The sequence below is a fragment of the Schistocerca gregaria genome, chromosome 2, assembly GCF_023897955.1.
Source record: "Schistocerca gregaria isolate iqSchGreg1 chromosome 2, iqSchGreg1.2, whole genome shotgun sequence".
Classification (NCBI taxonomy): Eukaryota; Metazoa; Arthropoda; class Insecta; order Orthoptera; family Acrididae; genus Schistocerca; species Schistocerca gregaria.
Window position 1 is genome coordinate 638,424,725 of NC_064921.1, and position 24,057 is coordinate 638,448,781.

Sequence of the window (24,057 nt, forward strand, 5' to 3'; positions counted from 1 at the left end):
TTTATTCAGTTAATTGGTTTACATTCAATTTTTTAATTTCTAATTCTTTACCATTTTAATGTTATCATATTGACTTTATTTGCTCTTAATTTTCTTCTATCGTTCTTTTTTCGTCTGGAATCAGCCTGTGTCGCTTATCTGCAACGAAGGCCAACAAGGACTGCCCTTCAGCTGGTAACGCGGCAGGACAGTTTCACATAACCAGCGATAGCGAGAAATTACAGTTTGCTTTTAGCGCTGAACTGAATTTTTTTTTTTTCTTTCTTGAGTTTGCTCCTAGAGGCTAGCTATAATTGCCGTGAATAAAGCGATCGTCATTTTAATTTTGCAGATCATTGACTGCCATTTATCTGTTTTCTATGCTGGTACCCAACCAACCGATGGAGTATATCCAAATTCATAATTCATCACTTTACCAATGTACGCGACATTTTGCACGGAACCCGAAAGGGTCGTCAAATTTAGGGAACCGCGGGGGGGGGGGGGGGGGGATACCCTTTATCGGAAGGAGAGTTGGGGTCTTTCACCGACAAACTGGTAAAATTTGGTGTTGCTTAAAGTAGTTTTTGGTCACTGTTTTGGAGTTTAGGGTAAAAAAATGTGCATTAATAAATAATAAGACGCCCATATAAAGTTAATTGATATTTATTGGTTTAGATAGTAAACTATTTGCCGCTCTTATTCTTTTGTTAGAATGTGTTTGAAATACATTGCAACATATATTGCTACATAATTATAAAAAAGTGATTGAATCTGTTGGAGTAATATATTCTCTGATTTCTGAAGTCAGCTTATCCACAGTAATATGATATTCCATTGGGGGGGGGGGGGGGGGGTCATGCCTCTGTTCTTTTTATTCAACTCTTCGGTATTTTAGTTCGTGTCTGGTGTACTGTACCGGAGTACGAGTGGTACAGTATATTTAGAATTCCACCCATATCACTAATTCATTTACTGATTTGCAAAATCAAGTCAATAAACTTTTGGTTCGCTGTTGCCAGTCGGCCCATGTTGCATTCGCAATCTTTTACTGATCATTGTCCGTCTCTTCCTTCCGCGCTGGACAGCCTATTTATAACGCAGTGAAGGTAGTTTGCACGAAGAGATCCGTATACTAAATAAAACTTTGGGACTGTTACCAAGTCAAGCTTCTACATTCACAAACACATTTTCGTGGAAAACGTCTTTAAACGAAGAAAAAACACCCAATACAAGAAACTGTCAACAGGATAATGGTGATTCGATGCAGGAATGTCTATGTAGAACGAATCTTCAGTCACGAGAGTCATTTATGGTCTGACGCCAGAAACGAAATGAGTGTCGGTATCGTAAAAGCAGAATTTTGTAATCTGAGGATTACAACATGCAACGACTTTTACCAACAAATTAAAGGTAACAAAAATTTGCTCAGCTGTACCTAGCAATAATAAATATAATTCGTAATGTTTATTGTATTCACCATCAACTCTCAGCTCAACATACAATGTTCGGTAATTCTGTCAATTTAAGCTGGCAACCGCAGTCTCGTCTCACATTTTAGCGCATAGCCCGTGGCGCTTCGGCAGTGTTGAACGCGACAGCGACACGAGGTAGCTGCAGGAAAAGGCGCGCTCAGCTCAGTGTTCCAATCGGCGTTGCGTAGCGGGTTCGATTTACTGAGTCATAACTATCGATAGTAGTTCCCCTTATACGCCTTCGCTTTTAATTTCACCGAATGCTGTTTTGACTTTCCTATACGCTGAACCATTTCCTCCGAGAACCATGTCTTCATTTTCTTCACAGTTTTCCTGCGATCATTTCACCTTGCTTTTCCTGCACTTCCTATTTATTTCATTCCTAATTGACTTATGTTGTTCCTTTTTCCGTCGATCAGTTGGAGACCATATTACTAAACGACTTTCTCGGTTAACTGTTCATGGTGCATGGCGCATCAGGTGCACTAACCTATCCAACGGCTCTCAGAGGCAACAAAAGTATGATTTTCAGTATTTCATGTAATTACTGACTAAATTTGACAACGTAGAATTCTGTCATAATTACTCATTAAGAGGTACAATGTTACGTTGAAAGTTAAACACAGCAATGCAAAACACGTACTACGGTTAAAAACCTATGGGTCTATAGGCAGCGTTAAGTCATTACACGTAAATTCCCATGCAACAAAGTTAACACACAATTTAAAACGTTTACGAAACTTTCTGACACCCTCCGCAAATTATTGCAAGGAAAAAAGTTTATCCCGTACTAAATTTTAGCTGTTCATGTAGTAAAACTACCGCAACAGGCATGTTGTTTTAATAGATTACTTCTTTTTTAGCAACTTTATTGGCATCACGTTTTGTAGAACTATTCACATAAACCATTGCACGTATCTAGAACATTCTATATTTGTACGAAACGTAGTTCAGGAGATAGGGTGTCAAACACTAAGCTGTATCAAAAACCAGCTTTTGATTTTCTAGGTCCCCTACCACATTGTAACTTCTGACATTTAACGCTCCGACTCGCGGACGCTGGAAAGCTTCTCACCTCGAAGCGAAGCTCCCCTACAGGAGGGCGGGCGTAGGGCAGGCCCTGGAAGCTGACGTAGGAGCCGCCTTGCACGGTGGCGGCTCTACGGCCGCGCACCAAGCCCCCGGACACCCGCACAGTCACGAACTCCTCCGGCGCAGACATCTGAAACATCGTTTACATCCGTGTCAGCGCCCACCTTGCTCCCTACAAGGCGCCGTCATTTTCTTCGCCCTTTTCTTGACGGTGAGAGAAGCACTGTCGCCAGCACATCAGTTCATATGGCTCTGAGCACTATAGGACTTAACTTCTGAGCTCATCAGTCCCCTAGAACTTAGAACTACTTAAACCTAACTAACCTAAGGACATCACACACATCCATGCCCGAGGCAGGATTCGAACCTGCGACCGTAGCGGTCGCGCGGTTGCCGACTGTAGCGCCTAGAGCCGCTCGACCACTCCGGCCGGTAGCACATCAGTGTTCGTTCAAATATCACGGGATCCAAGTGGTGGGATTGATAAATTCTTCTGTACTTTTACTCCTGCCCCATGTTATTAGTTTGAAGCCTCGTGAGTCGTATATTGAACAATATTACTTACTAAAACACACGATTCCTATTTCGGCAGCATGGAAAGTGTTGGGGAAAGGTGGTGGTCGTTCGAGGGCAAGGGGGGGGGGGGGGGGGAGAGGGGCGGGTGGTCGGGCAATAACCGTAGGTTATTCTGCTTAGAGCAACGCTAGCAAGAATGTCACATTGCTTCTCGTTCGTCTACAGCAGCTGCTGAAAATGAATGGAAATGTCGCCAAACATGAAGTCTGTTGTGCAGTATGGTTTTTAACGCCGAATCTCAAATCTGTTCCCATTCGATGTGACATTAACTTGAATGTGATGAGAAGGTTTTGCGCGTCAGTGCTATCAAAAAAGAAAAAGGTTATAAGGACGGATGTTCATGACAGTGAGCGTCCCTCTGTAGTCTAACGAACTTGTATGTTCAATTGACGAAAATTTTTTCACAATACTCTTCGACTATCAGATGACTTCCCGGAGATTTTTCAGTGTCGTTTGCATGAAATCGTGACGAAAAACTTGGGATACCGCACGTTCTGTGCTCTGTGCTTTCCAAAACTCCTTTCTGAGAAATCCAAAGCTCAAAGCATGACTGCTCCGATGGGCTATCTTTTCCGGTATGTTGCGGGAAATGGTCAGCTGAACAGAAGCGTAGTCTGTGAGAGGACGGGCTTTTGTGCGAATACAGAGACAAAACAGCAGTCACTGATGTGGTATCATGCTGCCTCGCAAAAAGGCGGGGGCATGCCATACTGACAGGCAAATGTCAGTAAAAGACGTTGAGACGCTGAAGGAATCATATTCGTGCATTTTACGGATAATTTAGGGACCATCAGTTCTGAAACCGCTACGAGAGTGCTACTGGTACCAATATAATTTTCCGCTTTTCATATTGCATTCACGAATAGTGAATGGGAAGAATGAGTTCTGGTAACCCTCATGGGCTTGACGTCTCTGGTTTCCGCAATAATTTCGCAAGATGTATATGGAAGTAATAAAGTAATAAGCCGTTTGTATATTCTTTATTCGTACGTTCTCCGTGACCCACAATGGGTTCTTGTAGTGATTACCACTAACATTTGAGGAGCATCTACATAATGCTTCCGTTCTTGCAGAACGGACCTTTAACGAGAGGCGCCGCTCTTATTTGGATCTTCTTTCTATTCTATAAACCCTAGATGGCAAGGGTCCCAGACCGACCAGTAACATTAAAGAATCGGTCGAATGCGCGTGAGGCGCATCTTCCGTGGATTAATACAGTCTTCCAATTAATCTCAGGCTGGTATCTGTTTTTCCTGTTGGTTTCGCTATCGGGATAGATATTACCCGATGTTTTACTGTTCCCAGTGATTTATCTCTAATAGTATAATCGGTTGCTAATGAACCATTTCAACTATTTATGCGAAATACGTTTATTTCCAGGGTAAGCTTCGACTTTCTGCAACAGTCTTTAATCTTTCGGACGTTTTCCTGCTTTTCTACAGAGTTTTGTGTTGTTGCAAGTTTCCCGTTCAAAACAACAACCTCTTCCACGAACAAGCTAATGGAAATAATACCCAACAACTTGCCATTTGGCGCTCCCTTGGTGTACTACTGAAATTACCTTTATATCCGTCCATTTCACTTTGATAAGAACGGCACACAGTTCTTTCTGCTAGGACGTTCTCAGTCCTGTGAATCCAGCCCGATATTCTATAAGCTTGTAGTCTGTTCACTGAACGACAACGAGGTCATTAGAGATGGAGCACAAGCTCGGATCAGGGAAGGATGGGGAGGGAAACTGGCCATGCCCTTTCAAAGGAACCATCCCGCCACTTGCCGGGGAATCACGGAAGTTTAAATGAGACTGGGCAGACGCGGTTTTGAACCGTGGTCTTCCCGAATGCGTGTACAGTGTGCTAACCACTCCACCACCTCGCTCGGTTCGCGATAGCATTTCAGTAAAACGTTTAGAGTACAGATTACATTAAATGTGTTCGATTTAGTTACCCGTGTGTCTGCTCAGTACCTTCGCAGATGCTCAGTGTGATCTAGACTTACAATACCGTGAGCAGAGCCGGACTCGTTTCCTCTGCACCATTCTTCTCCTATGCACGGCTAGCTTGCACAACTATCTGCACTCCAGTGACTCAGGTCTGGATGAAAGAATCAAATGGATTGTGTGTGTCCCGGCGGAGCCAAAGATCTCGGCTAAATCTTTGAGATCCACTGGGATCATATTTAGATTGCTCGCAAAATATGCTGTTACTGAGAAGTGAGAAAGCTATCAATATTATACGTAATAGGAATCAATTGGAGCCAAAAATTTAAATTCATCCTGCCACACTTTTTTTACTTAAGTCAATCGGTTTCAGAACATTAATATTCCATGTCACTAATGAAAATTTGTACCAGTCTCTTGCTCATTAATCGAATGTGCTAAGTGCTGGGCCACCCTGGCAATGATCTTAGAGTTTAGCGGGAATACCGAGTAGGCTGAGGTGTGAACGGGACTTCGGACTGAGGGGAGGGGAGGGATGCTAGGGTTGTGCATACAGTTGTGCAGAGCCACTGTGTCAGGGTGGAGTAGTGGTTAACGCGTCTGCCTTGTGAGCAGCAGACCTCATTTTGAATCACGGCATTGGTACAAATTGTCATTTGTCACTTCAGTCCGCATACATACATCTTAAACGTTCTAGATTTGAAAAGATATCCGGAACTATGGTTTAATTTGATTAATATTCCATTTTTAGACATTTTACTGTCTTGGCACAGAACCATTGCCAAAGGATGGTGGAGTTACTGTTTGGAAGCCCATATCTTATGTTGTACCGATCGTCGGTTGTGCGGTCTCCGCGGTCAAAGTAATTGGAGGCCGATAGTCCATTCTATCCTACGTGACTTTGTCAAGTGCCTGAAATTAATGATTAATGTTAAGGAAGGACTCGCCTTTATTAGAGTGTAACAAGGCTATTTTTAATTACTGAAACTAATATTTGTCATGGGTCACGAGTGGGTAAACTTTAAATCAGTTTAGGATCGAACCAGGTATATAGCACGAGGGGTATGGGAAAACAAGGAGACTCAATGTGTTATCTATGGAAGCAGGTCCGTGATGTTAATGCACGGTTAACTGAATACGTTAGCAACGAATTTGTTTGTATCGCGGGCTGTTGTCACTAAATGCTGCGTATATGGCAAGTTGCACGAGCGTTGTAAAAAATCATAGCAAAACTAAAAATCCTTTTGTGACATTATATCGCTATTAAAAAGCCCAATAATCTTGATATCGCACGTCAGTATAAACTCCACGTCTCAGCTCGTCTGCTAAGCACACTATTTAACAAAGGCTCTCTTTTGACTATTATCTCTACCTAACCACTCTCAAAGAACATTTGTGTTTTTAATTTACATACGAATGCCGGTCTTCGGAATCAAGTGGGTAGAGCTCCAAACTACGTCCCTGGAGGTCCCAGATTTAATATTTTACAGGGGCACGGATTTTTCTTCGTTAGCCTTTCCAGGACGGCCCCAGATCCGCTGGGCTTGCTATTAAATGAGTACAACAGATAAAAGGCGGCCGGGGAGGTGGGCCCGCTGTCCTCCCCCTCCTAGTGCCGCCGCGAAAAATAAATGTTGTTAGTCAGCAGCGCAAAAACATTTACCTTTGGCGAGTCCCGTACATACTCAATTACGCGAGGTGGTTTTTGCTCCCAGATGTCTGAACATTATGCCGCTTCACTCTACCACAGGCATGGAAGGTGGCTTCGTCACTGAACACAATTTCATTAAGAAAATCATCTTCCATCTGTATTTTGCTGTACATTTCTACACAAAACTCAGCTTGTTTTTGTACGACACTTTATCTTAGAGCTTGCAACAGTTCCAATTTGTAGAGTTTGAATGACAAGTCGTTTTCGTAATACCTTCCACACTGTAACACGAGGCATATTCGATTCTAAGCTACCATGGCTCATTGATTTACCTGGACAACGAATGTAAGACTGCTTAACTTGTTCAATTGCTGCGTCAGAGACTATGTGACACGGCGTCCTATGTGATACACAGTCAGTTTCGGTGAAACGACTGTAGCACATAACAGTTTGAGTTGGTGGCTTGCGATATTTAGTCCTGAACTGTAGTAGCCGATCTGGGTTCATGAAACTAACAACACTGAACGCGCACTGCTCCTTTGTAAAGCTCCAAGATGACTGTTGGAATAACGCATTCGTGCTTACTACCTAACGGGATCCTCGGGAACTAAGTGTTTTAGGTGAGAATGAAACGAAGATACACTGCGTTCACTGCTGTATCGAACATTTAAGTTATTTATATTTTTCAAAGTTGGACGTTAGTTTCACATAACTAATTTATAAAGTCTCTGCATATACTTTATCATTTTCCTTCGTGTTTTTACATTTTCGTATTCGGTTTCTGTTTTGTAAATTATTCCCCTCTTTACTAAAGGGCGCTGAGTCAGAACCACCTCCTATTTGCAGTAGCATAGCAGTTTTAGTGGGAGATTCCTTCCACCAACAACTTCTGCGAAGTTCTGAGAACACTGGTCATCTCAATTTTAACCCATTGTTTAGGAAAGTCTTTTGATGTAACTGATGTCACCTATACCAATAGAAGCGGGAAGTGAAAATACCTCTCTTCTGATAACTAGTTTCACCTAAGGCAACGTTTTAATCACTGTTTCTGAATTACAACATTGCCAAAGACAAAACAATACTTTTCATAATACTGCGCTTTGTCTAGATTAAATCCATTTACAGTTTTGTAATCTGCTCATCAAACGGAATCGTTTCACGTATATCATGATACCATTCTGTTAGATTTTTATCTGAGCATGTAACTGTTTACTTTTGTTTAGTTCCCACCCATTTCAAACAAAACCTTACAAACACAGAACAGTTAATTTGTTGAGGATTTCAATTTGGATGCACTGAACTATCTGCACTGTTTTCCCATGAACACAATTCAGATTTGCACAAAACTTAATTTCAAGCCATGTACTTCTAGCAGATCTTTTCTGACACCATGGAAATGGCGCCTAGTTGCTGAAATAAAAGCATAAGCTTAAGGGGGGGGGGGGGGTCCTCTCTGACAGTACCACCTGAGTGGCCGGTTGTTGTGGTGGGTCTTGGCAGACACGTTAGATTTGCATATTTCTGTAAGATGGCGTTGCACTGTTTTCGCCTAGGATCTTGGTATCACGAACGTTGTCGTAGAAGACAACTCAGTTTTTAACTTATATCTGATAATTGACTAGATGTACATGGCAGCTTTACTGGACTGCAGATCGGCTGTGCGAAGAACACACATTATACAGGGTGTTTCAAAAATGACCGGTATATTTGAGACGGCAATAAAAACTAAACGAGCAGCGATAGAAATACACCGTTTGTTGCAATATGCTTGGGACAACAGTACATTTTCAGGCGGACAAACTTTCGAAATTACAGTAGTTACAGTTTTCAACAACAGATGGCGCTGCTAGTGATGTGAAAGATATAGAAGACAAAGCAGTCTGTGGGTGCGCCATTCTGTACGTCGTCTTTCTGCTGTAAGCGTGTGCTGTTCACAATGTGCAAGTGTGCTGTGGACAACATGGTTTATTCCTTAGAACAGAGGATTTTTCTGGTGTTGCAATTCCACCACCTAGAACACAGTGTTGTTGCAACAAGACGAAGTTTTCAACGGAGGTTTAATGTAACCAAAGGACCGAAAAGCAATACAATAAAGGATCTGTTTGAAAACTTTCAACGGACTGGGAACGTGACAGATGAACGTGCTGGAAAGGTAGGGCGACCGCGTACGGCAACCACAGAGGGCAACGCGCAGCTAGTGCAGCAGGTGATCCAACAGCGGCCTCGTGTTTCCGTTCGCCGTGTTGCAGCTGCGGTCCAAATGACGCCAATGTCCACGCATCGTCTCATGCGCCAGAGTTTACACCTCTATCCATACAAAATTCAAACGCGGCAACCCCTCAGCGCCGCTACCATTGCTGCACGAGAGACATTCACTAACGATATAGTGCACAGGATTGATGACGGCGATATGCATGTGGGCAGCATTTGGTTTACTGACGAAGCTTATTTTTACCTGGACGGCTTCGTCAATAAACAGAATGGGCGCATATGGGGAACCTCAAAAAGTACTGGTCTGGGCCGCCATTTCTTCCAAAGGAATCATTGGCCCATTTTTCAGATCCGAAACGATTACTGCATCACGCTATCTGTACATTCTTCGTGAATTTGTGGCGGTACAAACTGCCTTAGATGACACTGCGAACACCTCGTGGTTTATGCAAGATGGTGCCCGGCCACATCGCACGGCCGACGTCTTTAATTTCCTGAATGAATATTTCGATACATGAACCCCTGTGACTTCTTTCTGTGGGGACACTTGAAAGACCAGGTGTACCGCCAGAATCCTGAAACAATTGAACAGCTGAAGCAGTACATCTCATCTGCATGTGAAGCCATTCCGCCAGACACGTTGTCGAAGGTTTCGGGTAATTTCATACAGAGACTACGCCATATTATTGCTACGCATGGTGGATATGTGGAAAATATCGTACTATAGAGTTTCCCAGACCGCAGCGCCATCTGTTGTTGACAATTGTAACTACTGTAATTTCGAAAGTTTGTCTGCCTGAAAATGTACTGTTGTCCCAAGCATATTGCAACAAACGGTGTATTTCTATCGCTGCTCGTTTAGTTTGTATTGCCGTTTCAAATATACCGGTCATTTTTGAAACACCCTGTATATATTTAGGATTGACTTTTCTTACACTGACGTTCTGTTTCTACCGCTATAACATGAGAGCCTGCGTCGTACTGGTCGTAATCATTACCTGTGTTGGGTCCTACTTCTCGCTCTTCAGGGAGGTGGGACCTGTTATTTGGATTCATTTTTGAATTTCAGTCTTTTGTTTCCTTTTATTTGCAATCCACTGTCATGATGCGCCACTCTCGTAATTCAAAGTAATGATGATGGTTCTTTCGAAAGAACTTTCAACCCGAAACTAGAGCCTCAGACGACTCTGCGACGGTGTGGTTGCGAATTTCCCAAACCACAGCTATTGGATATTGGGTGGAGAACTGTAACGTCTCTCTTAATCGGCCAGGAGCGCACTACACGCAGGAAGCGGCTACTAGTTTAGTGGAGTATGTGTGGCGTGCGTATGTTTTTTTTTTTTTGAGAAATCTGTCCTTGGGATCATAGACGAATTGCCTGCCAAAATCGCAATTACATCAGCTAAATCTTCTCTCAGAGAATGCTCGTCGTCGCAGATCAGATACATATATTCAAGAAGAGATCCCAGAATTAGTATCGCTTATTGAAAAGGTAATAACGCCAAGACAGTATTAGGAACAGAAAGTTGGTTGAAACTTGAAGTGAATAATAACGAAATACTAACTTCATACTGGAATATTTATTTTAAGGGCAGGTTAATCGCCAATGAAGATGGCGTAGTCGGTAATATCTAGCGAGGCTATGGCGGTTTCTGAATATTAATTAACTTGGCTGAAGCTAAGTGACAAATGCCGGTCAAAAATGCTAATCGGATGCTTTTATAGACCGTCTGAGTCGGGATCTATAGTGGCAGAGCGCTGCACAGAATTTGCAGAATAGAAATATTAATTTTCCTGCTCATTCCGTTGTAATAGGGGGTGACTTCAACTTGCCAGGTTTTGATTGAGAAAGTGGTGCCATCAGAACTGGTGCCGGAAACAGGAATATGTGTAACATTATTCCGAAAGGCTTGCCGAAAATTACATCAAGCAGACAATTAATGAACAAACGCGTGAAGATGGCGTGTTAGGTTTCCTAACAACAAAGAGACCTGAAGTTATCGAATCATTTAGAGCAGAGGAAGGTATCACTGGTATCACTACCAACTTACAAGAAATGTTAAGAAAGGTAGGAGAATATTTTTGCTTAGTAGGTGTGAGAGGATACAGTCTGCAGAGTATCTGAGTAGTCATTAAATATTCAGTGCCGAGTTTCAGTGCTGTGGGGGAAGATGTGGAGCACACATGGAAAAAATTAAAAGCATCTTTCAGTGTGATTTGGACAACTACACTTGGAGCAAGCACTTTAAGAGATGTGAAACCCCCTCTGGTTTAATAGGTATTATTAAAAACTGCTACGTAAACAGTGATCCGTCACAGATCCACGACAAGTCAAAACCTAGATGACAAACAAAAGCTGAACGAATCGTAAATGAGCGCAAGGACAGCAGTGAGAGATGCATTCAATGACAGTGAGTAATATGTCAAAGGATCTGAGTAAAAACCCTGAGAGGTATTGGTCTTACGTAAAATCAGTAAGCCGTTCGAAATCCTCTATTCACACAAGGACCATACTGGCACCAAAACGCAAGATGTTAGAGAGAAGACCGAAATACTGAATACGATCTTTCGAAACTGCGGGAGATTATAGCACGTCCCCTGTTTCAATCATCTTACGAACAGCAAGATGACAGATACTGAGATACCGATCGCGGAGTAGAAAAGCAACTACAATTAGTAGTGGAAAGGCATCAGGACCGCATGAGCTACCTATAAGATACCACACAGATTTTTTGCTCCCGTTCTAGAAACAATGTATAGAAGGCATTGAAGGCTACCTAGCGAAGGGGAAAAACCCCGGGTCATTTCCGTTTTAGAAAGGGGTCGTAGCACAGATGCACATAATTAGAGGGCTATATCGTTTTGGCGTCAGTCTGTTGTATAATTATGGAACAGGTTTTATGTTCACGAATTGTTACTTTTGCAGAACGGAGAGCTCTTTTATAAAAATCAACATGGATTCCGCAGGCAGATCTTGTGAAATGCAGCTCGCCCTGTTCCTTCATGAGATCCACAGAGCCGTAGACAACGGCACTGAGGTTTTCCTTGACTTAAGGAAGGTATTTGACACCGCCCTGCACTGCCGTCAAATGAAAAATAAATAAATAAATGTACCGAGTATCGGACTAGATTTGCGACTGGATTCAAGACTTCCTTGCGGACAGAACTCGACACGTCGCTCTTAACGTAACAAAATCGACAGATTTAATTTTGCCCCTGCAGGTCCAGAGGTTAGAATAGGCCCGAGGTATTCTTGCCTGTCCTAAGAGACGACTAAAAGGACTCTCACAGGTTTCGGCCTTTATGTGATGGTCCCCTGTCGGGTTTGACCTCCATCTTTCTAAATTATCCCGAAGAGCGAGCCCATTGGGGAAAGGCGCCTTACATGGTGCATCGTGTCCATCGTGCATTGATATCCTTAGCCCACTTTCTCATCGTCGCATTGCAGTCCCGCTCATTCTCCATTTCTTGGGCGAGGACACCTTCCTGGGTGCGTTTTCCACCATGCAGTATGCAGTGTCGCTTTCTGCACCGACGATGACCATGGGCTTCTTAGCACCTCATATCCAGCATGGTAGCCAGTCCGTTGTGATGGGGCCTCCATGTACCCTGTTGGTTGTAGCCCTCTGACAACACAGGGATTGCTCTGCTGATGCATGTTCGGTTAACTCCCCACGTATGCCATGGACTAGATGCCCATCTCCCTGGGGGATCTGGACTCCCGGCAAAGGCCATCCTTCCAGGTGGCCCTTGCTGAGGCTGGGTGGCATCCGTGGGGAGGGCCCCTGGTCGGAGTGGGTGGCATCAGAGCGGATGACACGCCATTAAGCGTAGTACGCCATCTCTTGCTGGTGGTGCGCCGCCAGCAGTCTCTAGGCGGGCAGATTCGAACTTCAGTGCTAAGAAATATGACCCCAAATAGTTCCCCTCACTGGCCACACGATGGGAGGAACGCCAGGCTAAGAATGCCAGTGAAGCTTATTCACCCCGGTATCTCGCATGTACGAGTGTTTATGTGGAATCTTCCATATCTATGAAGCCTCAATTTGTTGTGGAGCATTTGGAGGACAAGTTTGGGGAGGTGGAGAGCTTATACAAAATACACTCTGGGTCAGTTTTGATAAAAACATCTTCTGTCCAGTCATAGGCATTACTCGCTTGTGGCAAGTTGGGGGATGTTTCTGTTACCATCACGCCCTATAAGAGCTTAAATATGGTCCAGGGTATTATATTCCACAGGGACATTCTTTTGCAGTCCGACGACGAGCTGCGCGCCAATTTTAGAGCGGCGAGGTGTTCATTTCGTCCAGCACATACATCAGGGTCCGAGGGATAATCCGTCTCACCTTCTTTGTATGCAGACGACTTCTGCATTTCTTACTGCTCCATCAATACTGGTGTTACTGAGCGGCGCCTAAAGGGAGCCATCCAAAATGCGCGGTCATTGGCTCTAACTCACGGTTTCCAGTTTCGGCCGCAAAGTCGTGTGTTATGCCCTTCTGTCAGCGTTGTACAGTTCACCCAGAATCAGAACTTTACCTTCATGCCGATCCACTCACTGTAGTGGAGACATATCGATTCTTGGCCTCGTTTCCGACTCCCGATTGACCGTCATCTTAAGTGGAACTGATCGCAGCACCTCAATGCTCTCCCATGCCCGAGCAACACCAACAGGGGTGCAGATCGCTCTACGCTGCTGCAGCTCTACAGAGCCCTTGTTCAATCCCGCCTTGACTATGGAGTCTGGTTTATGATTCGGCGGCGCCCTCAGCGTTGCGTTTACTCGACCCAGTGCACCACTGTGGCGTTCGCCTAGTGACGGGAGCTTTTAGGACGAGTCTGGTGACGAGCGTCCTTGTAGAGGCCGGAGTCCCTCCATTGCATGTTAGAAGTGCACAACTGCTGTTGCACACGTTTGTAGTTCTCCTGCGCATCCGTATCACCGTCTCCCTTTCCCACCCACAGCGGTTCATCTCCCGCGTCGGCAGCCCAGGTCAGGGCTTCCAATTGCAGTTCGTGTCCGATCCCTTCTTTCCGAACTGGAGTCCTTGCCTTTACCACCTATACTTGAGGTCCATTCACGTACGCCTCCATGGTGTACACCTAGGCCGCAGCTTCGCCTGGACCTTTCTCATGGTCCTAAGGACTCAATTAACCCTGCGGCTCTCCACTGCCACTTCCTCTCGATTCTTGACATGTACCGAGGCCACGAAGTAGTTTACATCGACGGCCAAATGGCTGATGCCCACGTCAGCTTCGCATATGTCCATGGAGGACACATGGCACAGCATTCCTTGTCCGATGGCTGCAGTGTTTTCATTGCCAAGCTAGTAGCTATATCTCGTGCTCTTGAGCACATCCGTTCATGCTCTGGAGAGTCGTTTATTCTGTGTACTGACTCCTTGAGCAGCCTATAAGCTATCGACCAGTGCAACCCTCGCCATCCTTTGGTAGCGACCATCCAGGAGTCCATCTATGCCTTGGAAAGGCCAGTCGTTCAGTGGTGTATGTCTGGACCCGAGGTCACTTCGGAATCCCAGGCAATGAACTTGGCTACAAGCTGGCCAAACAGGCTACGCGGAACCCTTTTATGGAGATCGGCTTCTCTGCAACTGACCTGCGTTCAGTGCTACGCCGCAAGGTTTTGCGGCTTTGGGAGACGAAATGCCATAACCTCTGCACGCACAACAAACTGCGTGCCATTAAGGAGACTACGAATGTGTGGCACTCCTCCACGCGGGCCTCTCGCAGGGACTGTGTGGTTCTCTGCCGACTCCGCATTGGCCAAGCTTGGGTCACACACGGCTATCTCCTGCGCCGTGATGACTCACCTCAGTGTCGGTGTGGCGCCTAGCTGACAGTGGCCCATATCTTTGTGAGCTGTTCTCCTCTGGCTACCCTGCGATGGGCTCTTCAGTTACCGGACTGTCATTAATTTTAGCTGACAACGCCTCATCGGCTAATTTAGTTTTATATGTGACGGTGGGTTTTAGCATTCTATATAAGTTTTAGCACATGTCCTTTGTCCCTTTGTGTTCAGTTAGCGGTACCAGAAGTACCCTCGGCGAGACACACACCTTTAGATAGATGTGCACTGTATGTAGTAAGAATTCAGATGTTCCCTTGAAGCCAGTTTTTACACTGCGCATTGTAGGAAGAGCAGTTCTGCAAGCTCTAATTCCCAAGATAAGAGTCTCACCCGTGAGTCAATACAAACAAAAATGTCAAGTGCGCTTGGTTTTCATTAGAAACACTCGCATTCCACTCACCATAGCACGTGTCAGATGTTACAGGCAACGTTTTGTACTTGTTCCAGATGCGGAGCTACCAGTTTTTGTGTAATAAAGAAAATAGCTATTCTCCTGCCTCCCCCCCTCTCCCCTCACGCCTCACGCCTGCAGAGAAAAAATAAAAAACAGAAATAACTTCGCAAATCTAACTGGCATTCTGCCCCGCCAAATACACTTACGTATCGCCACCACCAACGAGAACAGTAACTAGGACCCGATGCACTATCTTGGGCCCGCTCATACACATTACTGCATTAGAATAAACTGTTCTGCGCCCTTCGCTGGATTAAAACCATCAACTATTCAGTTGCGAGCCGTTACCTGTTTTGTTCGTATTTTGGACGAAATGTTGCGGATTGACTTGACTGCCCCACGAATTCTGACCTAAAGAGTAATCAAAAGCAATTTAGGCCTGCGCGCCTTTGGAATTCAAAACAGACCGTGCGAATGTCCTTGCAAGATTCCTTCACTTCTCACGCGCAGTGAAGGCCGTGGCCTGCTTGGGTGTCAGCCGGGAGAATGCCTGCCAGCTATGGGTGTGTCGCAAGTTCTTCAGTCCGCGCTGAGCAAAAGAAATTGCTAATGCTGCCTTTGGCTTTGACTTCATTTCTTCAGTGTGTAAAACATAGTGAATGGAAGCTACTGTTCTCATATATTCGATATGACAATTTACCTGTCGTCCTTTGACCGATAACAGTACAGTGGATGGCCCCTCATCTTCATGGACCATCGTCTGCTACTATCCTCAGCTTATGCTTTACTAAGTGGATTTCGCTGCAAGCAGCTGTTAGACTTCTTCGTGTCAGTTCTACATAATTAGATCATAAGAAGCACAGGTATGGTAATTGCACTGTCAGGGGAGCAGGGTTTGATGCATCTGAACCGCTCGTGTCCTCTTGGGAGTCTGTATGAAGGGCACCAACTGATTTTACTGCCATACATGACGGTTCACGTGTTTTCCAATGTCTTTGTATGTGTTGTAGTAAGTTCTTATGGGACCATAATGCTGAGGTCATCGGTCCCTACGCTTGCACACTAAGTAATCTAACTTTAACTTAACGCTAAGGACCACACACACACATACACATACACACACACACACACACACACACACACACACACACACACACACACACACACACACACACACACACAAATGGGACTACTGGAACGTGGTACACTGTCTTGTGATACCAGCTCTGGAGCCACTTTAGTGATATGTAGCGGCTCCAAGGTCAAGAAAGCCGACAACGGCAGGGAGAACAGTGTGGTGGCCCCATGTTTCTCCATATCGCATCCGTATGATACCATTGACAGAGAGTGACATGGCGGTTGGTCGACGCCGATTGACTCGTCTGGACCAGGACGCGGAGCTTTGATTTGCCTAAGTTGAGACGGAGCGCCATTTCGCTGGCACCTGCATTAAAGCGCATTTATTAGCAGTCAACTGTTTCAACGCTGGATCGACCGTAAGAGACATTCCGATCTCCTATTGCACCAAGGCTCCAACGTCACCTTATCTCACCGTTTCTTCTATTTTTTGAGGATTTCTCGAAGACTCTGTTTATGTGCCCCTCATTCCAACAACTTTGGTCAACTGAGTCACTGTATACAACAGCACTGTATCAGGCACTCTAGGTATACTCGCAAAAGTGTGACTATCGTCTGGATGTTTGTCATGTAGCGGATTCACATTTGTGAAACGTATATGCAAAATTTGATTCTAAACTAACTGTAAAAAATACCCACAGGTTTTATGAGCATGCATCCAGAAGCAATACCATCTCCATCCGGCCATCAAGATTTAGGTTTTCCGTGATTTCTCTTAATCGCTCAAGGCAAATGATTCCTTTGAAAGGGCACATTCGGTTCCTTCTCCATCCTTCCCTAATAAGAGCTTGTGGATCGCTTCTAACGACACTATTGTCTACGGAACATCAAAACATTATCTTCTTTTTTTTAGAAGGAAGTACTCTTAAAACCTAACGTTTCTTTCAAAATTAAATACTTTGTAACCCTATACGGTAGTTGGAAATAAATCCAAGTCTCCCTTAAGACATTAAACTTTAAAAATCTTTATTGCTTCTCTTCGTTGTGGGTTAGGACATGGAAGGGCCAACGAAATTGGTATAGGCATGCGTATTGAAATACAGAGATATGTACAGCGCAGAATATGGCCCTGCGGTCGGCAATGCCTATGTAACACAAGTGTCTGGCGCTGTTAGATCGATTACTGCTGCTACAATGGCAAGTTATCAACGTTTAAGGTGGTGTCACAGTCGGCGCAAGAGCGATGGGACACAGCACCTCCTAGGTAGCGATGAAGTGGGGATTTTCCCGTACGACCTTTTGACGAGTGTACCGTGAATATCAGGAACTCGCTAAAACATCAAATCTCTGACATCGTTGCGGCCGGAAAAGGTCCTGCAACAGCAGGAACAACGACGACTGAAGAGAATCACTCAACGTGACAGAAGTGCAGAAGTGCAACCCTTCCGCAAATTGCTGTAGATTTCAATGCTTGGCCATCGCCATGTGTCAGCGTCCCAACCATTCAACGAAACATCATCGATATCGGCTTTCGGAGCCGAAGGCCCACTCTTGTACCCTTGATGACTGCACGACACAAAGCTTTACGCCTCGCCTTCAACACAGACACTGGACTTGATGACTCGGAACATGTTGCCTGGTCGGAACAGTCTCGTATCAAATTGTATCGAGCAGATGGACGTGTACGGGTATGGAGACAACCTCATGAATCCATCAACCCTGAATGGCAACAGAGGACTGTTCCAGCTGGTGGAAACTCTGTAATGGTAGTGACGTGTGCAGTTGGAGTAATAAGGGACCCCTGATACATCTACATACGACTGACAGGTGATACTTACGTAAGCATCCTGTATGATCACCTGCATCCATTCATGTCCATTGTGCATACCGACCGACTTGGGCAAATCCAGTAGGACGATGCGACACCCCACACGCCCAGTATTGCTGCAGAGTGGCTGCATGAACACACTGAGTTTAAACACTTCCGCTGGCCACCAGACTCCCCACACATGTACATTATTGAGCATATCTGGGATGCCTTGCAACGTTTTGTTCAGAAGAGATTTCCACCCCAACGTACTCTTTCGGATTTATGGATAGCACTGCAAGATTCATGGTGTCAGTTTCCTCCAGCATGACTTCTGACGTTAGTCGAGTCCATGCCACGTCGCGTTGCTACACTTCTGCGTGCTCGCTGGGCCCTAGACGATATTCGACAGTTGTACCACTTTCTTTGGCTCTTCAGTGTAGATGAAAGAGGCAACATCGGCTATTGTTGATCAAATACACTGTCCATTCACATTAATGTGACCACCTCTTATGTTAGACATCATCGTGCACTAACGACCCGCAGACGGCAGGTGATAGTGTTAGCATATAAAGAGTGTGCGGGGGACGCAGGAAAACAGTGCAGGAATTCGGAGACGGAGCGATTTATTTGACGTCCAAAAGGACTTGGATCATTCCCTTTCGGGCCCAGGGTGGAATCGTTCCCGAAATAGCTATGTTTGTGAAGTGTTGGATGTGCCGCAGTAGTTTAAGTATACTGTGCATGGCAAAATGGCGCTATCCTAAATCAGGGCCGTGACAACTGTAGTGCACCACAGGCCGTAGATGACAGGTGTGAACGGCGGGTTCTGACAAGGGAAACTCCTCATCGAACCCTCTAGGATTTAGTGGTAAACTCGCCCAGTGGATATCCCGTCAAAAATTGAACACACATCAAGCATGAAAATAGGAGTTATGTTTACTCAACTGTGAAAAAAGAAGCGAAATCGAAACAGTGAACGGTCGAAGCTTAAGATTTACAACATCGAGGGAACTCCAAGAACTATGGTGTCGTGGTTGTTTGGCTACGGTGTTGGGCTGCCAAGAGGAAGATCCCATGTTCAAATCTCCATCCTGTTCCACTTTTTTCGCGAACTTGTGAACCATCCGTCTGGTCACTGGCGTATCTGTTCTCCTTTTGTAGTCTTGTCAACTGTTATATCACACTCTGGCTCTAGAATATGAGTCATGTGGCAAGAATATATTACCGTCGCAAGTAAATGTGATGAAGTGAGGGCAGGCGAGATGCTGCATAGATCTCTTACAGAAATGAAACCAATGAATAATCGAGTCTGAACTGTATTACAACAAAGGAAGTCAAGAGTCAAAACTTCCAAAACAGAACGCCAGAGCTATAACATGTGGTACTTATGAAGAACAAATGTTGTTGTTGTTGTCTTCAGTCCTGAGACTGGATTGATGCAGCTCTCCATGCTTCTCTATCCTGTGCAAGCTGCTTCATCTCCCAGTATCTACTGCAACCTACATCCCTCTGAATGTGCTTAGTGTATTCATTTCTTTGTCTCCTTCTACGATTTTTACCTTGTATGCTGCCCTCCAGTACTAAATTGCTGATCCCTTGATGCCTCAGAACATGTCCTTCCAACCGATCCTTTCTTCTAGTCAAGTTGTGCCACAAACTTCTCTTCTCCCCAATCCTATTCAATACCTCCTCATTAGTTATGTGATGTACCCATCTAATCTTCAGCATTCTTCTGTAGCACCACATTTCGAATGCTTCTATTCTCTTCTTGACTTGCACGTTTCACTTCCATACAAATACTCTCAGAAGCGCCTTCCTGACATTTCTATACTCGATGTTAACAAATTTCTCTTCTTTAGAAACGCTTTCCTTGCCATTGCCAGTCTACATTTTATATCCTCTCTACTTCGACCATCATCAGTTATTTTACTCCCTAAATAGCAAAACTCCTTTACTACTTTAAGTGTCTCATTTCCTAATCTAATTCCCTCAACATCACCTGACTTAATTCGACTACATTCCATTATCCTTGTTTTGCTTTTGTTGATGTTCATCTTATATCTTCCTTTCAAGACACTATCCATTCCATTCAACTGCTCTTCCAAGTCCTTTGCTGTCTCTGACAGAATTACAATGTCATCGGCGAACCTCAAAGTTTTTATTTCTTCTCCATGGATTTTAATACCTACTCCGAATTTTTCTTTTGTTTCCTTCACTACTTGCTCAATATACAGATTGAATAACATCGGGGAGAGGCTACAACCCTGTCTCACTCCCTTCCCAACAACTGCTTCCCTTTCATGTCCCTCGACTCTTCTAACTGCCATCTGGTTTCTGTACAAATTGTAAATAGCCTTTCGCTCCCTGTATTTTACCCGTGCCACCTTTAGAATTTGAAAGAGAGTATTCCAGTCAACATTGTCAAAAGCTTTCTCTAAGTCTACACATGCTAGAAACGTAGGTTTGCCTTTCCTTAGTCTTTCTTCTAAGATAAGTCGTAAGGTCAGTATTGCCTCACGTGTTCCAGTGTTTCTGCGGAATTCAAACTGATCTTCCCCGAGGTCGGCTTCTACTAGTTTTTCCATTCGTCTGTAAAGAATTCGTGTTAGTATTTTGCAGCTGTGGCTTATTAAACCGATTGTTCGGTAATTTTCACATCTGTCAACACCTACTTTCTTTGGAATTGGAATTATTATATTCCTCTTGAAGTCTGCGGGTATTTCGCCTATTTCATACATCTTGTTCACCAGATGGAAGAGTTTTGTCAGGACTGGCTCTCCCGAGTCAGTCAGTAGTTCTAATGAAATGTTGTCTACTCCTGCGGCCTTGTTTGGACTTAGATCTTTCAGTGGTCTGTCAAACTCTTCACGCAGTATCATTTCTCCCATTTCATCTTCATCTACATCCTCTTCCATTTCCATAATAATGTCCTGAAGTACATCGCCCTTGTACAGACCCTCTATATACTCCATCCACCTTTCTGCTTTCCCTTCTTTGCTTAGGATTGGGTTTCTATCTGAGCTCTTGATATTCATACAAGTGGTTCTCTTGTCTCCAAAGGTCTTTTTAATTTTTCTGTAGGCAGTATCTATCTTACCCCTAGTGATGTAAGCCTCTACATTCTTACATTTGTCCTCTAAACATCCCTGCTTTGGAGGTACTAAGTCTGGTGATCCCTCCGTTACACTTCTTTGTTTTAAACGGACATTACACTACGATACAGAAACAAATGTGAATACAGCCAACAGACACCTCAATGACAGGTCGGACAGGACATAATTTTGTGGAAAAAAAAGGTCCCTAGTAAGGTTTGAACATAGATCTCCTCCTACGAAGTCCAACACCGTAATCACATAACCATGACGCCGTGGCTATCCAGACCCGAGCGTTGTTGCAGATTTTGAGCTTGGACTGTCCATTGTTTATATATTGCTTCTTTTTTCGTTGTTCCGTTTATCTTCTTCCTGTTTTCATGCTTGATCTGTGTTCAGTTTTGACGGGCTATCCACTTGGCCATCTTACCACGAAATCTGAGGGCAGTTCGGTGGGGAGTTCTCCTTGTGAGATGTGCACGGGCGAATAGAAGTGCAACTCACCGCCGAGATGAACCAAGGGACTACCAATGGAGTCACCTCAAACGTTCCGGTGTATGGGTCGTCGCAGGAGTTGCCTGGTTCACGCACCCATAGTGACAGCTGTTCGTCGGCGACGAAGGTTGGGATTTGAATGCCAATACCGCAACTGGAAGTCCACTGAATAACAACAGGAGGCGTTTTCAGATGAATTACGTCTTATGCTCCGTCGGACAGACCGCCCTTGACGCCTACGGCTCTGCAACAATCGTCTGAAGGGTCCAGGCAGGACGAGGGAGCGCTACAGTCTGGGGAAAGTTTTCGTGGCATTCCCTCGGTTTCCTTGTCATTCTGGAAGGCACAATGGATCAGCACAAGAATGCATCCACCCTTAGATGCAGTTTGTTTTTCCTCGGCATTTACCAACAGGACAATGCAACGTGTCACAGCACACACCGTACGTGCGTGGTTGTAAGAGCACCCGGATGAGTTTACCATACTTCTCTGGCCATCAAACCCCCAGGATTTAAACCTACGACAATCTGTGGGCTGATTTCAATCGGGCTGATCGCGCCATGGATCCTCACTCAGCCGTGACACCCAGCGCAGCTGGCCACAGAACTGGGATCGAGGTAGCTCCACATCCCTGTCACCATCTTCCAGAACATCCATGACAAATTTCCTCCACGTCCTCGCTACAGAACGTGGTTCTTTTAACAGATGGTCACATTAATGTGACTGGACCGTGTATTACAGTACCTTTATTAAAAATTTCGATATTATACAATGAAGCAGATTCGGTAGTCTACAGAGAATGCCTACTGCGTAAATTGTAATTTTGCATCTTTTCACAAGCAGACGAAACGAGCGTGTCTTCAGTGTGACATAACCGTCTGAAGTCAGTGAACGTACTCAAAGGCCGCTGAGCGCCGGCCAACCTCTAGATGCGGCACAGTTGATAAGCGGCCCTGGGTTACGCAGGGAGTCTTTCTGCTGATACGCATCGCTACAAGCAGCACGGTTCTAGAAGCATAGCAGTCAAAGGAGCGCGTCTGTGCTATGACTCAGGCCGTCACTCTTATTCTGTGACGTTTGTAGCTACAATCGAATCAATCTGTATATGTCTTATACAAATACTGCTTAAGTCACGTCCTGCTTTCTCGCACCGTGTGGCATAGCGCTTTTCAGTGCACTGTGACTCATGAACCGAGTCCCAGAAGAATAGCAAACTTGCCTTTAACAGCCAGAAAATGTGAGAATCGAATGGTGCTACAACTTCGATGTCACATCTATTGATACCCATTCGTGTCGAGTAAAACTGGCAGGACAATAAACTAATAGTGGGAGTAGAAGTGCATACGTCTTCTGAAGATTTCCCTTTGAAGGTAACATAAGATTCCGAACAGATGATAGAGACTATAGAAGCTGTTCCGAGTAGCCATGAGCTGATACTGGTAGGAGATTTTAATAGTAGAGTAGGAAAAGAGAGGATTAGTAATGCTATTGAGATGCATGGGGAGGATGTTAAGAATGAGAATGGGAAAACATTGGTAGATTTACTGGAGGAGTATGAATTACAATTAAAAATACATTCTTTGTCGACTAGGAGACACACCAATTTACATGGTATAACTATAGAAGAGAGTCGAAATCAAGGATTGATTATCTAATCTCGAGCAAAAGGCCAGTTTAAAAATTCAGGATGTCAGAGTTAAAAGAGTGGCAGATTCTGGAAGTGACCATCATCTGGTGGAACGTAAAATTTATATCCCCAATACTTTCCAGTGGCGAACGGAAGAAGTCGCAACATGCTGACCAGCCTGAGATCATAAGGAATGATTTGGATAATTTAAGGGATGAAGTTACTAAGCACTTATACCGACAGCGACTGTCAAACAAATTGGAGAGTGCAGAAGGAACAGCAGAAGGAACAGCAGAAGATAAATTTGCGCGTATAAAGAACGCTATAGACGAAACATGGAAAGAAGCAATTTGATAATATGAGAAGAAAATGAAACCAATTTGATAGAATGCAAGACACTAAATAGAGAAGTAAAAAAGAGAAGTGTTAAAAAGGAACGGCAAGGCGTGGGAAGAAATGTAAGTATATAGTTCTGGCCATGATCTCCTCCTGTGCGGATGCACACATATTACCCGAACTCTTAAGGGACTTAGTAAGAATGCCTTCCACGAGTAATGGGAGTGTTAGGTAGGGACACTACGAATGTAGTGTGTGAACATACAAGGTGAGAATGTGGATCTCGCGGGAGACGTGCGCGAGACATTCCCTACAGTCGCACTTTCCTCTGTGCCCTCGTTGGCTCAGATGGATAGAGCGTCTGCTATGTAAGCAGGAGACCCCGGATTCGAGTCCCGGTCGGGGCACATATTTTCATCTCTCCCCGTTGATAT

At 44.6% G+C, this 24,057-nt stretch overlaps 1 protein-coding gene across 1 annotated transcript in view; it reads right to left on the reverse strand.

The window, feature by feature from the left end:
- Positions 1-24,057, reverse strand: part of LOC126334679 (esterase FE4-like) — a 148,800-nt gene that overhangs the window by 107,558 nt on the left and 17,185 nt on the right. Inside the window, exon 2 of the mRNA XM_049997155.1 lies at positions 2,530-2,676. Coding sequence (XP_049853112.1) covers positions 2,530-2,676 — 147 coding nt within the window. The remainder of the gene's footprint in view (positions 1-2,529; positions 2,677-24,057) is intronic.